Genomic DNA, 16,560 nt, shown 5'->3' on the forward strand with positions numbered 1-16,560 from the left:
AAAAGCATTTTGCTCCTGAGACTGGTTCCAGGACTCACTAAAACCACTTAGCTCAACAATGCCAAAACATCACTGGACAGCAAATGATTCAGCATCGTTTGCACCTGAAACAATTGCATATGAGAAGGTTTCCATGGATACATTAAAAAAACCCCAACAACAACAAAAAAAGGTTGGTAGGGAGGACATACATTAAAAAAACCCCAACAACAACAACAAAAAAAGGTTGGTAGGGAGGAAACAATTCAGTAGGCTGCTTCCTCTGCTGTCATAAGGAGGATGGGATACATGTCTATACCTGAGGTGCAAAAGATAGGCATTTTTTTTCTGCGGTGTGATGGGTTGTAAAGCCTGATAATAGGTATGAAAGATGCTAGCAAGTACTTGAAGGAGGTTTAGTTCCCACTGTTTTTTTCCTTGTAAACAGAAGTTACATATAAAAAACTATCTTGTTTAAGGGCTGGCTAGACCTCTGCATATTTCAGTATTGATTTGGTGATATCATAAAGAGAATGTTTTATACACCACAAAGTACAGTCAGCTTTCGCAAAGATGGCAGGAATGTTCCAAAGTAAATCGTTCTACCGGTGGCTAGCAGCTAGGAACTTTGTTAAGACAACTCACTTTTTTTTTTTTTTTTTAATGGGAATGTTATTTCTTACATTTCTAGCCAATAAGGGAACTGGAATTTCTGTGAGGTCTTGAGAAGGAAGGTGGGGTTTTTTTTGTTTGAAACAGATATGCTGAGGTTTTTTGAATTTCCCTATATAAAAGTCAAAGTAAATTTTCTGGCATAACCAAAATATTCTTACCATCCCACATGCTTTGCATTCTTGCTAGTGCCTCAGATATATCTTTGATAGTTATTACGCAGTTTAGATGCGCCATTACTACTTCTAATACTAGAATTAGAATAGACTGTTTCCATTGGAGGGGAACTACAGTCATCTAGTCCCACTGCCTAACCACTTCAGGGCTGACCAGAAGTTAAAGCATATTATTAAGGGTGTTGCTCAAATGCCTCTTGAACACTGACAGGTTTAAGGCATCAGCCACCTCTCTAGGAAGTCTGTTGCAGTGTTTGACAACCCTCCATAAAGAAATGTTTCCTGATGTCTAGTCTAAACCTCCCCGGCGCAGCTTTCAACCATTGCTATGTGTGCTGTCACTGGATCCCAGGGAGAAGAGCTCAGCACCTCCCTCTCCACTTCCCTTCCTCAGGAAGCTGCAGAGAGCAACGAGGTCACCCTTCAGCCTCCTTTTCTCCAAACTAGACAAGCTCAGAGGCCTCAGCTGCTCCTGATAGGACATTCCTTCCAGCCTTTTCACCAGCTTTGTTGGCCTCTTCTGAATGTGTTCGAGGACCTTCACATCCTTAACTGGTGGGACACAAACTGCAGCCGGTGCTCAAGGTGAAGCCACACCAGTGCTGAGTATAGCAGGATAATGCCTCTCTTGACTGACTGGTCGTGCTGTGGTTGACACAACCCAGGATGGGGTTTGGCCTCTTGACTGCCAGGGCACATGGCTGGCTCGTTCTGAGCCTGCTGCTCACCAGCACCCCCAGACCCCCTTCTGCAGGGCTGCTTGCCAGCCAGCCCTCTGCTTATTTATGCTTGTGCTTGGTGTTACTCCATCTCAGGTGCAGAATCTGGCATTTATTCATATTAATTTTCATGCTGTCACTGATTGCCCAATCCTCCAACCTATCTAGATCCCTCTGCAGTCTTTATATTATCATACTGATCTAGTTGAGAGGTGGCATCCCTTCCCATGACAGGGAGGTTGGATTAAATGATCTCTAAGGTCCCTTCCAGCCTAGGCCATTCTATGATTCTGTGATATTTACTATGGCACTTACTGGTGTTTTATCATTGTATATATCATAACTGTGATATTATATTCATATTACCACTGTTCAAATCTAATAAAGTGCTCGTGACATCATGTCCTTACCTGAGAACTACATAACAATGTTATTTTAAGATGTTTTGTCAATAAACTGATATGTAGTGTTTCTGAAGGCTTGTGATGCACATCTTGCTGCTTGCAAGTTTTTTCTCCTTAGTTAGAAACAAACAATACAATGCAACTGCTTGTGGTACATAGTTCTCTCCCTGCCACCTTTCTTCACTTCAGCACTAATATAAAAAATGCTAGTTAGTATTTCATATTCAGAAAAATAAGCAAGCAGAGCCACAGTGCATCTCATGCTGAAAAAGTGGAAGACAATTCAAAATTGAAAAGGTTTAATACCAAGGGCAAGCTTTTATCTTAGGAATTTTTAAGGAATCTCTAGACTGAAATTCTTCATGCATTTGCTGCCTTCCTTCATGAGGCTTTATTATGCGTGTTGATTTTCTTAAAAATTTATAATTCTGTTTTAATGCTGGTGCTTAAAATTACGTTATTGCTTGATGTCTCTGAAATACTTAAATTAGGAGACGTGGCTTTAGAATATTCATCGGAAAGCAATATTTGAAGGACCATTAGGAATGATTTAGTAAACAAACTTCATATGCAAAGGTTTGATTTACAGAAAGGTGTGATCAGATATCCAGTTTCTTCATCATCACTAGAGATAATGAACTAGAAAAGGATAAATAGGGTTTCGAGATTTTTTGCAGGCCAGAATTGGCTTAAATGATTTTGAAAGAAGCTTTCAAGGCAGTATCCAAACGTCTAAAGAGACAGGAAAATAAGTCCAGAAAGAGAATTGGATGTAAAGAGATGGATTTTTTCAGGTCTTTCTCTTCTCGTTTGTGAAAGGTTACCTCTTCAATTTTGCCACTGCTGCTACAAAAAAGATATCTGAATCTGTTGCCGAAACAGCACAGACAATAAAGAAGTCTGTAGAAGAAGGAAAAATCGACAGTATCATTGATAAGGTATTTTATTTCCAGATACCTGATATGAGAGATGCTTGCTTACTGTTGTTATAATGTGACAAATCTGGCATGTGCTAACATTTCCTTTAGCTGGCTTTACGAATTATGTTATTTCAAGAGTAGATATCTCCTGTCACAATAAATGACGTGACTGAAGTGATATGCCAAAAAATGGGCACTTTGCTTCACTCATTACTGCACCTGTGTTTTTTTCCTTCAGGGTGTAGATACACTGAAAATAATCCAGAAGAAGAGATAAAAAATGCTGACATAGAAGGAAAGGCTGGAAGAATTAGTGGAGATGGGCAGTTGGGGGATGTCTGGGAGATTTGTGGGTTGAGTTTTTTCCCCCCAGTTTATTAAGGTGAAAAGAGGAATGCTGTATCCTGCATCTTAAGTACATCTCTGAGGCAAGACTCAGAATTAGGTCAGCTTTGTGGATATTGTATACTATGAGCCTAGAGCTATACAGGTGTGATTTCATAAGACCCAGTGAGTTAATGAAACAGTTTACTGTTTTCCTGTTCTTTCCCCCACGCTGATGCTGCTACTTGCCTCTTGACCTCCCCATTCCTGGCTGCCAGCTCCAGTGGCTTAACTTCTGCCAGCAAGTGTTCTTCTAGTGCATTGTCACAAACTTGGCAGAAAGGAGGGAAAAAACCAGGCAGCTATGTAGTGTTGTGTGTTTGTTAACAGGGGGAGCTTGGAGGGGAAGGGAAAGGGCCCAACCCAGATGTAGTGGGACTGTACACACAGGGGTGTCACCCCTGTTCCTGCACCTGTCTCGCGAACACCCCGTTTGAAGGACTAAAGCAGTCTTTTTTTTTTTTTAGTGCAATGATATTCAATTTCTTGACAGAATTAGTGTTCATGTTGTCTTCCAAATTAATCATCAAATGACACTTCTCAATTTCTGTTATGATCGATTTTCGTCTCTTGATTTCATTGACCTTTTAGTGACAATCATTTATTTATAATAGCACAGTTTTATTTCGTACTACAGTATATTAGAGTCTAATGTGTAGTTTTGATCCACATCAAAAAGGAAGAATGAAAATGTTATTAGCTAATTTAATACCCAAATAATAATGCTCATAAGAAACTGTAGCTAAGTACCTACAGCATATGCCTAAACCACCGTTTTCTTTTTTTCTGTGTGCCCTAGAGTAACAGGAATTCCATGTTTTGACTAAAAGTTTACATATGGGATAAACAGGATTATAGCTATGTCATTGTAAAGCTTTTTTTCTTATACTGTATAAATTATTTTATTTCATAAATACCAAAAATTCATATAACTTAAAACCAGGAAAAAACACAATTATCTATTTGTAAAACAAACACTATACAGTAGTTCTCTCACTGATGTTAATCTTATGCTGAAATGCTGGTTAATGAAGGAAAAAAAAAAAATTAGGGATTCAGCTTGAAGACTTTCAGGCTTTTTGGCAGCTTGTTATGCCACAGACCTCACTGCTTGAAATTTGGGTTTTGTGAGTGATTTAAATATTCATTTCTAGCTTTGTGGGGTTTTGCTGCTGCTTTCAACTGCAGAACATTGGCATTGTTGCTTCTTGATTGTGGCATCTCCTGAGACCATTCTTTTTTTTTTTTTTTTTTTGGAACTCTAAGTTCAATATAGGATATTTCTGAACATACTTTTGAAGAAAATTTGTCAACATAAATGGCAAGTGATTTTATTTCAGCTAAGGAGACATTCTGAAAATCAGAATTAGCAGTTCTGGTAAATTAACACTTTTACAAGTCCAATTCGTTGAAATTTCTTAGGCAACTCTTGAAACTTAGTATAAAGCCAAGAGTATCTTTAAGTGTTTGATGTTTTAAAAACATGTTTAATTAAGTCCAAACAGTCTATATTGTCTGTATTTGATATGGTAAGGTGGTAAGTATATGCATGATATGTTGATGTTCAGATTATCAGCTAGGACTTAGGGTTTTTTCCCCATCCCCTGAACTTAATAAAACTATAGATATAATTTTGAAAGCGTACATAATAGTTTAAACTTTTGAAGGCAAAATTCAATACTTTGCTAAAGGGGAAAGTAGGATTTATATGAAATACCTTTAACTTGTAAAAAGTGTCAATAGTGATATAAGGACTTGCAGTGTATTTGAAAACATTTTTTGAGAGAACATAAAACAAGAGGAGTGTATATTTTTAATTGTTATTCCCTAATTTTTATTTTAGACAATTATTGGAGATTTTCAGAAGGAACAGAAAAAGTTTGTCCAAGAGCAGCAAACAAAAAAATCAGGTAATCTGTGAGTTGTTTTTTTGATAATCCATAACATTCTATAAACTAAAACTTGTTGGAAGCTAGATAATTGAGGTATATCTAAAAATAATCTATCAGAACTCTGCTTAGTGAAAGACACTATGACAGAACTTAACATCCACTGTGGAATAGGAGGATGACATTTTTAAGTAAGGGTAGTGTTACATTGCCTAGTTGGTTTAGATTCGCTTTTTTGACCAAATTCAGCTTTATGGAATTAACTCAAAGATCACTTTGTTAGCAAAGCTGATCTCTTATAGTTGTTTTGAATCTTAAGGTTGTGTATTGAAAACAGGCATGCTGATTTCTTCTGAGCTTTAGCAACCATGTCATATTTTCGTAATGAAATTAAAAATATGGGTTAGGGTTTGCACTACAGTATTTAATTAGTTGCACTATAGGAGTTGCTGTGCTTACATTAAAGGCAAAATTTCTCTTTTGCTTTTCCCATAAATCATTTGCTTTATAATTATCTGTGTTCTAAATCCTTTGAGTTATCCACCCATGTACTGTTGTCATCAGTGGATCTATTTGAGACTTTAAATAAGGGCTATTTTTTTTTACGTTGTGTTTCATCATTGGCTTTTATCTCCTTTAGTATGTTACCTGAAGCATTAATTTCTGCCAGCTTGAATAACTAGTGGCTCAGTTGTTTATCTTGAAAATGACCTGGTTTTAAATGGATTGTGATAAAATTTTTCATACTGTCTGTAGTTAGTGTATTAGTCTGGTTTCTTCTTGCAGGACTGTTTATGTGACTACATTTTCTGTATTTCTGTCGTTTTGCCAGTAAATTTTGGCATCTGTGACTATATTTCTGCAAGTTTCATGAAAATAGGTAGCTTGTTTGGCAAAAGAAGGAGTAACAGATGGCCTAACTGCAAGAAGCATTAGCATCAGATGTGAGTCCATGTGGGTGAAAGATGGTGCATAGGCAAATGCTAGTTTGCATACGTATTATTGGTTTAAATGCACAAGAATTATTTGGTAACAGTTATAGATGCATCAAAATGTCTCTATAGGATGAATTTGCATTGACAATGAAGAGATTAATAGATTTCTATATGTCTACAATAGTTTATTTTCTTCAATGTACAAGTACAAAACTTTTTTGGAAGTATCTGTGCAAATATATAAATCAGCTGGACTCAGGTATGCTTATTCAGTGTATAACATAATTTATAACTTATTTTTCTCCATTGTTAAAGAATTGGTGTCTTCTGGGTGTTATAAAATTAATACAGTAGTAGATGATTTTGAAAACTAAGTTTAGACAAAGTTTATGTGTTTAAAGTAAATCTAGAAATTTCTCTTTGCAGGCGGCTTAACCAGTTATACAGCATTACTTCAGTAACTAAGCCAAGAGGCACAAAGTTCTGGCTGGTACACACTGCAAAGAAATCCCCACAGTTTTAGTTTTACAGTAACAGATATCAGCAGCTATTGATTTTTTTTGTTACCTCTGTTAAGCAGATAACCTTTCTTAGAGTTTCCTTCTTACTCCATAAGCTGAGTTTAGGAAAAAGGAACAATGAATTGGCTTACCGGTGTAAGTCTGGTTAATATTGTGACATTATATGTTACTCCATGTAAGGTGCTTTTTTGTTGTATTTTTAAAGCAATACACATGCAATTATTTTCCTCCTTTCAATAACAGAAGCAGCAGTGCCTCCCTGGGTAGACAGCAATGAAGAAGAGACAATTCAACAACAAATACTGGCCTTGTCAGCAGTAAGTACTGAGTTCCCTGTAAGATTTTAAAGTTTTCTTTTGGAGAGGTTAAAACTTTCTCTTTTCCAAGTAAATTTGGGCTGGCACTATTAAATTATATATTTTGAATGTATTATTTTTAATGTGTCTGTCACTGCACTGGTCGTGTGCAGGAGTAAAGAGTTCTTTCAGTATCAACTTGAGCTAAAGTAGTTCACCAGTATATTTTTTCACTTTTACAAAGGCTTAACTGCTTTGCAGTATGATAGAATTATGTGGGAAGTGAACTGGCTTTGCTGGTCTTGTGTGTGAAAAATGATGTCCTTTTTCTGATATCAGTTAATGACCATAAATATTTTCTTCAAAGGATAAAAGAAACTTTCTGCGGGATCCTCCAGCAGGTGTGCAGTTTAATTTTGACTTTGATCAAATGTACCCTGTTGCAATGGTGATGTTACAGGAGGATGAACTTCTCAACAGGATGAGGTTTGATCTCGTTCCCAAACAGTAAGTAATTTCTGCTGATTAACTGTGTATCCTTGTACTTTTAACATGTCTGTAAAATTCATATATTACTTCTTTTCCTTTCACTTCCTCGAATTCTTTCTTTATGTACTTCCTCTGTATGTATTTTATATCTGATGTTTTCAGATGCATGGAATATTGTACATGCATTGTGGTTTAGCAATTGCAGGAAAGAACAGAAGTAGATTTATTTGACATTCAGTACTAATAAGGACCTCTTGACTTAAGTGTGGGAGAGGCCTTAAATTTTTCCATGTCCAATGTGCTAAATTAATTGAAAATCTTCTCAAAGGTAAATGCTGCAACAAATATGTTCAGGTCTGTCGATGTGACTGATAACCCAAAAATATTATTAGAGATAGTCAGAGGCCCCCAGGAGAAGTGGTAAAAGGATGCACCACAGAACAGCAGCAATGCAACCAAGAATAACTAGTTTTGCATAGGCAGTAGGAAAAGTTTTGTGTTGTGACTGCTTTCCTTCTAGTGGGCCTTACTAAAAGATCCACAAGGTCTTTGTCCTGGCAGTTATGGGCTGTTCCAGTACAGCTGCTTGATTCCAGCTTTCTTCCAGTGCTCTCCTCGTTCCTTGTCCTGTCCCAGACTCTGCTACCAAAGCTTGTTTCACAGGTCAATGTTCTTCTTAAGCAGTAGTTCCCGATATTGATCTCATTGTCTAAGAACTGAAACAGGAAAGAAAATGTTTGTGAACTTTTCTAACTCCTCCTTTTTTAAACCTTCCCAGCTCCTCATTTTATTTACCCCCTTTTCTGCTGTTCTTTGCTGCTTAAGTCCCAAAGCTCTGCCCATATTCTAGGTCTTTATCAGATGTCTGCGATGCTTTGTCTTCAGCCTCTGTCATGCGATCCTTGCCTATTCTACCACACTGCTTAAGAGTTTGGGATTGTTTTTTTCCTGTTCTTAGTCTCAGTAGTCACTGTTTGTGTGGATGGGCAGGAAGGTAACTTCGCTCTCTTCTTGCTTTCTTTCTTAACCTACACACCTTCCTCCCCATGGGTCTTGCCATTTCTGGCTTCTTTTGCCTCTAGGTTAATGCTGGGTCTTTTCTTGCTTGCTGAAGGCTTATCAGAGGGGAAATATTACTCAAGAAATGAGATGGTCTCCCACTTACTAGAGCTAGTCACATCCAAGATGACAGTTTCCGGTTACTGAAGGTCCTGCAAACATACTGAAAAATGCACAGAAAGTGAAATCATTCTGCTGCAATCTAGGAATGGCCTCTGCCTATAGATCAAAGATGTTCCAGTTCCACCCAAGGTCTAAGAAACATGGAGATGAATATAGTTTGACAATGATAAAATGATGGTTTTACAGAAGTGAAGAAACAGGGTTATTTAGCTTGTTGGATTTGTTTAAATTTGGCAAGAGAGGTTGAACAGCATAGTATTTTTTCAAATTATGTACTGCTGCATGCTGTTCAGCTTTTTCTAAAGACATAATATTATCATCATTATTGTTATCATTATTATCATTATTACAAGCCCATTGTAACTGTCCTGTAAGAGGTAAAGAGCTACAATGATGGATTTATTTATTTTTTAAACTGTGTTAATATCACAAATTTCTTCTACGTTTTTACTTAAATGTCAGCTATGTCTGCTCCTTCCTTCTGCATATTTCGTTTTATTTTGTTGCTAGATGGTAAAAGGAAACATATTTCCAAATGTAGTAATCCAAATATGTTTGTTCTTTCTAGTGTCAAGGAGGAGGTGTTCTGGAGAAATTATTTCTACAGGGTGTCCTTAATTAAACAGTCTGCACAACTCACTGCTCTTGCAGCTCAACAGCAAGCAGTAGGAAAAGAAGAGAACAAAAGTAGAGATGATGACAGTCAACTGAAAGGTATGAAAGGGATTTGGTTTAGCACAATTCGTTAAATTAGCATCATGCATACTGACTGTATACATCTGACGACATCGAATTTTTATCTTGGATTTCCTATGAAATCATACTTGTTGTGTTTGTCTGGATGGGGCAGGAGGAGGCTCCTAGTGCTTTTAATTCATTTTCCAGTTTCAGCCAAGACTGTCAAAATATTGGAAGTCTCAATAGATTAAGTTTTGTACTTGGCTTGTAACAGGTTACAACCACTAGTGGTCTCCGGTGTGCTTTTTTGAGCTGTCAAGAAGTAAGAGGTACCTTTGGTTCACCTGATATAAGACAACACGTACTAGACAACTCAGCCAGCTGGCATATGATTTGCTCTTGGCTTTTGCTTAGGTCTCAGGCTAAAGAGAAGTTAGTGAGTGACACAGGGATAGAATTACTGTGGTGTCAGGGGCAGCCACACATGCAGGATGTGAGAAAGCCCAAAATGTATTACGGAAATGGAGGAAGATGGGGACCAGGAGGCTACCTGGGATTCAACCTTGAGATGAAAAAGCCACTTCAACATAGGCATGTTCAGTTATATTGATCAGGTTATACAGATGATTCTTACTGACCCTCTTATGAACCACTAGGCATCTACCTGCATGCAAAAAAAAAAAATCTACAGGCAGGAATATACGCAGCTTGAAGAGTATAAAGCAGTTCCTGGGGAAGACACAAAAGATAACTAGGAACTCATTAAATCTTAGCTTGAGATAGATATGCTTACCACCTGAAGAATCTTGGCAGGCTAGGTAGGTATTAGGCAGCATGCCTAATTAGGAGAGAGACTTCATAGCAGCTTGGAACAGATTCTTAAATCCCCAGCATCAATAAATTGTCATCGTCCATGAAATCAGTTAATGCTTATGTGCTGTTGACACTGCTGGCCTGACTGACAACCAACTAATCACTGCCAAGTTGACTTCTTTTTCCCCCCTTTTGACTATAATAACCATATCAGTGTCTTTCCTCCTGAGTCCTTGCACTCCTAATGACCCCATCTTTCTACTCCTACCTCAGTTTCTAATTGCATCTAACAGCGTCTTTCTACCAACTTTCTCAAAGACCTTTTGCACAACTTAGTGGTTTTCTGCACAGTCTGAACTAAGATTCCTCATCTGGGCCTTGGCTTCTTGGACACAGGCAGCTGAGCCTTGAGGGGAACGGGAGGTTACAAAGGAAATTACAGAGCTGGGCTGGCATGTTGATTAGAAGATACCTTTTCAAAAGGACTGTGGTAGTTTCCTCAAGCTTTTTCTTTGTGTGTATGCCTTTGCCATCAGCTTGTCTCTTTTCCACAGGTTCCGTTCAGAGTGCCTGTGTATTAGCACAGGCAAGATCCTCATCTAGAATGAACAAAGTCATTTTCTCTTAGTTAAAAAACAAGCAATGCTGACAGGACAGTTCGTTCTTGCAGACCAACAAATGCCAATTCTGACTTTTTTTTTATCCAGGACAGTTGTCTGCTGTCCCAATGGGATGTACGCAGTCAAACATTGCAGCGTGTCCCAATGTTGAGCAAGCATGTTATCGATCACAGAAACACTAGCCATGCTATTTCAGGCTTTGTAAACTTAAAAAAACAAGTCATGGCCTCACTTGAGCATGTTACATGGAGCACAGAGGAGTTCTAGGTGAAATCTATGCAAGTGAGCCCAGGCCATGTGCCCTGAGCGCATGGTAGCCTTTGAAGAGAGTAACTACTAGCAGCACACACTAGTGGGCTGTAGGGACCGGAGTTACCTCCCTGGCAAGATCAATAAAGACAGGATAGAAATAGCCCAATGTGATTTATGTGTTTACTACAATGATGTCATTCTTCTGCTCACTGTAGTTCAGAAGAATGTTTTAAGCAAAGGAGTACAGAATTTGTGTGGTTTGGTGTTTTTTTCTGGACCTTTAATTTAACATGCATGCAGGTTAAAAACTGAAGTTAAGAGTTACATGATAGTGAATATTCCTACTATTTTCATAGTTTTGTGAGCATATTCTTTCTGTAGAAACAGAAGAGCAATAGAGGAAATGTGATTATATGGAGAAACAACTGGTCAGTTTTGTGGAAGCTGACTTAATTTAATTTTTCTAGTCATGTAAAAGAGCTACTCTTAAATGTCCTACACTAACTATTCCATCATAACAGAAAGCTTTTTTGTTTATCTTTCAGTGCAGACTGGTTTTAGGCACTTTTCCTACTCACCTTTTCATGTCAAGTCACTTGTACACTCCTACTATATTCAGTTCCCAGTTTTGTCATTTTCTAAGAGTCAATTGTGTTCACCGTTACCCTGTGCAGGTGCCCTGTGCAGGTTGTTGTGATTTCATAAATCTTTCCATCTAACTGGCATCAAAATGCATTTATCTAATTTTCTTTCTTTCTTTCGTGGATTTCTTTATTGTTGTGATTTCTTATTTTTTAATCTTTTTTAATTTCGGTTTCTCTGGGGTTTTTATTACACCAACTGACAGGATTATATTATACACTCTTAAGAGTAGTGACTATCTTCTGGTTTTTGTAGTGCCTCATGAGATTTTCTGAGTATTGAATCCTTTCATTTGCTACTGCATTTTGTCCTTTGTATAGAGGAAAAGGTTGTGTTTGGAAAGATAAGAAACAGATAGAAGATACTTTCTTCAGTGTTGTGAAATCTGTTTACTTTCAGTATGCTTCCCCTTTCCACTGAGCCCTTTGTTTGATTTCTGTTTCTGCAAATCATTGCTTCAGTAAACCAATTTCAGGGGAAGAACGGTTCTACTGTTGGGGCTGACGGGCTAGTCAGATAGAAGTAACTCTATCATTAACTACAGTGCTGAAGACTTCCTTTATGCAAACTAATTATGTAGTTAAATGGGCACCCTTAAACTAAGTTCGTCGGGCAGCATAACTTTTTTTTTTATCAATACAGTACTTGCATTTGCCAAACTATGGCTGGTTTAAGTGTCATAGCTTGACAGGAAAGATGGTAACTGGCCCTATTGAACAACAAAAGCGTTATCTTTGAGTCATACAAACCCTTGAAATTTATCACTCAAGGATAAAGTTGCTGGATAACACTCAAAGAGTTATTCCAGTGAAATTACCATTGTGACTGAAAGCAAAGCATATCTTCATTAAAAAAAATAAAAATCAAAACAGCGCTGTCTCTTAGCCTGTTGCAGATCTCATACAATACTGAAGTCCAGTGTAGGATATACAGATAGATTTACTTTTATAATGACTTTATATATTCTGTAATGGCAAAGGTACATTTACCAGACTGTAGTAAATACATGTTTGATCTGAAAATTTCTTAGATTTAGGAAGTTCTGTGCTATTTTTGATTAAAATAATCTTTTTGAAGGTTGGATTTTCTAATTGGAGGCTAAAACTGGAAGTAATTTCTTGTTGGTAACTTAATAATGCTCAGTTTCTTCTTAAAGCTGACTGCTGTCTATAAAATAGAATTAATTGCCTTCCATTTTTATCTCTATCTGTCTCCTCCTTAACTGTTGTTTTCACAAAGTTAAACTAGTATAGTTGATGGAAAAGATAAAAATAAGGGACAAATGGAAGACATTCCATGCTCTAGCACAGAGAATATGTAGATCTATAGCAAAATGCCAAGTTCAAGTCCTTTTCCAGATATTAGATGTTAGTAACTATTTATTTGGGAATGAAGTTCCCGCTGGGGCAGAGAGCAGAGCAGCAGTGGAGATGCTGCCAGGCCAGTAGATCCAGAACAGTGCTGATGGTGTATTAGTCACATCAGACTGGTGCGTGGCCCAGCACAGAGCTGCAGGGCTGCTGCTTCTGCAGGAGAGCAGCAGATGGAGCTTGAGGCACCTCTCCTGCGCGGTGCTTTGCGCGCTCAGCGCAGAACAGCGAGGACTTAGCGCCCTATTCTACAGCCTCCCCGAGCACAGAGAGCTGGAACCTCTTTGGCTGTGGTGCTGGGTGCAGTAACAGATCCTCTGAAGACTGGGGAGGAAGAGAGAGGATGGGACAGAGCAGTGGATATTGAGTATTTAAGCTGTATAAGCAGTGACGGCTACCAGTTAGGGCCATTGTTTTAATTAGAACTGATCCTGATTTTAAAAATGAAACCTGAGAAACTTCCCCCTTCAGAAATTGCTGAGTAAGACGGAAGGATCTACCTGGGCATGCCGCAGTCAGCAGAGCTGTGAGCTCAGAGCTGCTTTGCCTGTTTAAACAAATAGAACCGCTAAGCTAGTACTCCGGCACCACCACAGCCTGCCCTGTATGTTAATTTTCTCGCAGCCACCTGGCTCTTTATTGTGACTCCTCTACCCTGCTGGCTGCATGAGGAAGAAAGCAGGGGTGTTCCTTTACCTGCCCAGAGAAAGATCTGTCCTGGTCTGTAAACAATTGTTGTCTTTCTACCACCACGCTACTAAATACAAAGTGCCCAGTGAGTTTTCTTTAGAAATTGGGAACACGTTCTAGGATTTATGTTTTTCAGTGACATCCTTGCCTGTGTTGAAAAAAAGTAAGGCTGTGGAGCGCTCCTCTAGAGTGTTTCAGGATGTGCATGCAGATGTAGTCTCATGGACCTAAGGGCCAGCTAGTGCCCGTGTCAGCAGCAGTACCCAACCAGGGGAGTTTGGGAACTTCTGTGATAGGCAGTGACTGGATCTCATGGCCAAGTCTACACCTGTGTAAATTTAAAGATCTTGTGACATGGGGTGCAATCTGCGAGTGTTTTATAGATGTTCTTTCAGATTCCCAGACGTTTCTATTTACATCATTCTTTGGATCATTTTGAAGGGCAGGGGATTTCCTGTGATTTAACTTTGGAATCGTAAAGAGGAAATGGTTGGCTAAATTTGCATTAATAAAGAATAGAAAATTATTTCTCCTGTTTTGTAGTCGTGAATGTTTCACCTATGGCTGAATTCAACCTTTTAACCAGCAGGATTCCTTAAAATTTAAAATACAATATTTCCTTGTACAGCTATGCAGATTAAGTACGATTTTGATTAATGAGAACTTACATATTTAAATGTAATTATCTTTTTTTTCCCTTCTTGATAGAAACAGTACGGCCAAAAACACCACCTGTTACAATAAAGCCTCAAATAAAATCTCAAGAGGTAAAAATGCGGTTATACTTTCTCTGATATTTAGTATGTGAAACTGTTATTTAATAGGAAATTATGCATCTTTTTGAGTAAGTTGTACTATGAAACCATAATATGCTGTCTGACAATCCTAACCTGCTGCTGTTCTGCTGTGATATTAATTTTTAGTGCATACACTCTAAACGCATTTTCAGTAGAAGAGACAATAGTTTATCTGAAGAATAGTTTTATTAGTATCCTGCATGTTATAATAAAACGTGGTTTTACTCTGAAGAGTGACATTTCCAAAATGTTTGGAGTAGAAGATTTGCATTACGTATAGACACAAAGGAATACTTTCATAAAAATGTATTCGTGTGCCATGGTCTGTCCAACTTGTCAGCAGTTGTCAGGCTTAAATATAGGAAATCTAAATGATGTGCTGCAACAGCAGCGTTATTTTATTGCCACAGCAAGAAAAGTTTTTCTTGATACTGTAGAAACCTGTAACTTAGACACGTAATGACCCTTGTTCATTTCTGGATTGTAAAATCAGTGCCAGAGAACACTCTTGGCAGCAGCAGAGGTACCACTTGCCAATAAAAAGCAGTGGAGTAAATTAACCTAGAAAGATTTCCAAAGAACAGTCCTCTCTTAACCTTATTTGTATGTAGCAAACTTAACTGAATTGTGCTCAAAATTTAATGTTAGTTTTACGTACTGTTCTAAACTACTTAATGAGTTTATTGTTGTTCCTGAATATTGCAAAAACAGAATCGAAGCTGTTGAAAGAACACAAAAAGGAGCCTAGATTGAAAAGCAGATAATTTTCAGTACAACTATCTAACATTTTTGTGTGTACACAAAATACTCTTAAAGAAAAATATCTATAAAGAAAAATAGTTGTCAGAATAATGCATTTGGTTTGGGTATTTTGCTCACTGTATTTAAAAAGGCAGTCACTCACATGAGGGGAAGCATGTGTTGCTGACATCCTTTCCCCCTTTATGGATGAGCTTATGCAAAACTTTCTTACCACAGGACGAGGAAGAGATTTCCACAAGTCCAGGTGTATCGGAATTCGTGAGCGATGCTTTTGATGCCTGTAATCTGAATCAGGAAGACCTAAGAAAAGAAATGGAACAACTGGTGCTAGACAAAAAGAAAGAGGAGACCTCAGTAGTAGAAGGTAATGCTGTTATTACCTTCTGTGTCTTAAATAAAGCAATTCTAAGATAGGTAGATTCAAAAAAAATAAAAACCTAAATTCAATTTAGGAAAGTAGATTCATGACTGTTTTTCAAAGTGTGTGAAACAGTGTCCAGTGAAATATTACAGAAATTAAGGGTCATTCTCACCACAGTAAAACTATGTCTTATACAAATGTCAGCTGTAAATGAGTTTAAATCCAAAGAACCTAACCATTTTTAGGTGGCTCTTTTATGAAAGTGACAGTGAAGTATTTTTTTCCTGTCCACCACCTCCTTCCCCTGCCTTCTCTTTCATAGGTCCTATGTGTATGCATTTTTCTTTCTTTTATTGACATCCTTCTAGGTAAAGTACAGTATTTGGAAGTCAGGCTATATTTTCTTCTAGTGGTACCAGCTAAAAAGGCAGTATTGGCACCAGTTCGTGAGCTTGCACATGTCTCTGCTGCATTTGGAACAGTTAAAATTTAACACATAGCTTTGAAAATTATAAGAAATAAAGTGAGGCTTACACTTGAAATCAGATGAACTAACATCACTATAAAAAGCACAAAACTAATCTGTGGTAATGTGACTCTAGCCATACACAATGCACCATTTACTATGAAGACACTTGTGTGTGTAGATGCTTTCCATAATACAAGTTTCAGAATTCATTTAAGAATGTGTTTTGAATGTTGCTGAATCCTTGTTTTCTGAAATTGTTACTTTTATCTAATACATAGCCAAGCTTGAGGAATTTTAATAAGTAGTATCAGTTCCTCACATCTAGCTTTTTGCTGGAAGTGTCTCAGCAAGTCATTAATGTGTAATTTGCTCAGAGAAATCTCAGCTGGCCGTAGTGACTTGGACTATGGAATCACGTACCTTCACATCTAGGCTGAAGTACTAACCAACATGTAACACATCAAACACCCATCTCCTCCCCCATACTCTTGCGTGTGATAGGCAGAGCTAATTAAAACAGAGCTTAACTGCGCAGGAATG

General features: G+C 37.8%; 1 protein-coding gene across 1 annotated transcript in view; it reads left to right on the top strand.

Annotated features, from left to right (window-relative positions):
• Positions 1 to 552: 552 nt before the first annotated feature.
• SYAP1 (synapse associated protein 1) overlaps positions 553 to 16,560 on the top strand; it is a 16,874-nt gene continuing 866 nt past the window's right edge. The window contains exons 1-8 of the mRNA XM_009866914.1: positions 553 to 571; positions 2,770 to 2,888; positions 5,098 to 5,164; positions 6,843 to 6,916; positions 7,263 to 7,402; positions 9,135 to 9,280; positions 14,340 to 14,398; positions 15,407 to 15,554. Coding sequence (XP_009865216.1) covers positions 553 to 571; positions 2,770 to 2,888; positions 5,098 to 5,164; positions 6,843 to 6,916; positions 7,263 to 7,402; positions 9,135 to 9,280; positions 14,340 to 14,398; positions 15,407 to 15,554 — 772 coding nt within the window. The remainder of the gene's footprint in view (positions 572 to 2,769; positions 2,889 to 5,097; positions 5,165 to 6,842; positions 6,917 to 7,262; positions 7,403 to 9,134; positions 9,281 to 14,339; positions 14,399 to 15,406; positions 15,555 to 16,560) is intronic.

Source organism: Apaloderma vittatum, unplaced genomic scaffold (assembly GCF_000703405.1).
Source record: "Apaloderma vittatum isolate BGI_N311 unplaced genomic scaffold, ASM70340v1 scaffold40533, whole genome shotgun sequence".
NCBI lineage: Eukaryota > Metazoa > Chordata > Aves > Trogoniformes > Trogonidae > Apaloderma > Apaloderma vittatum.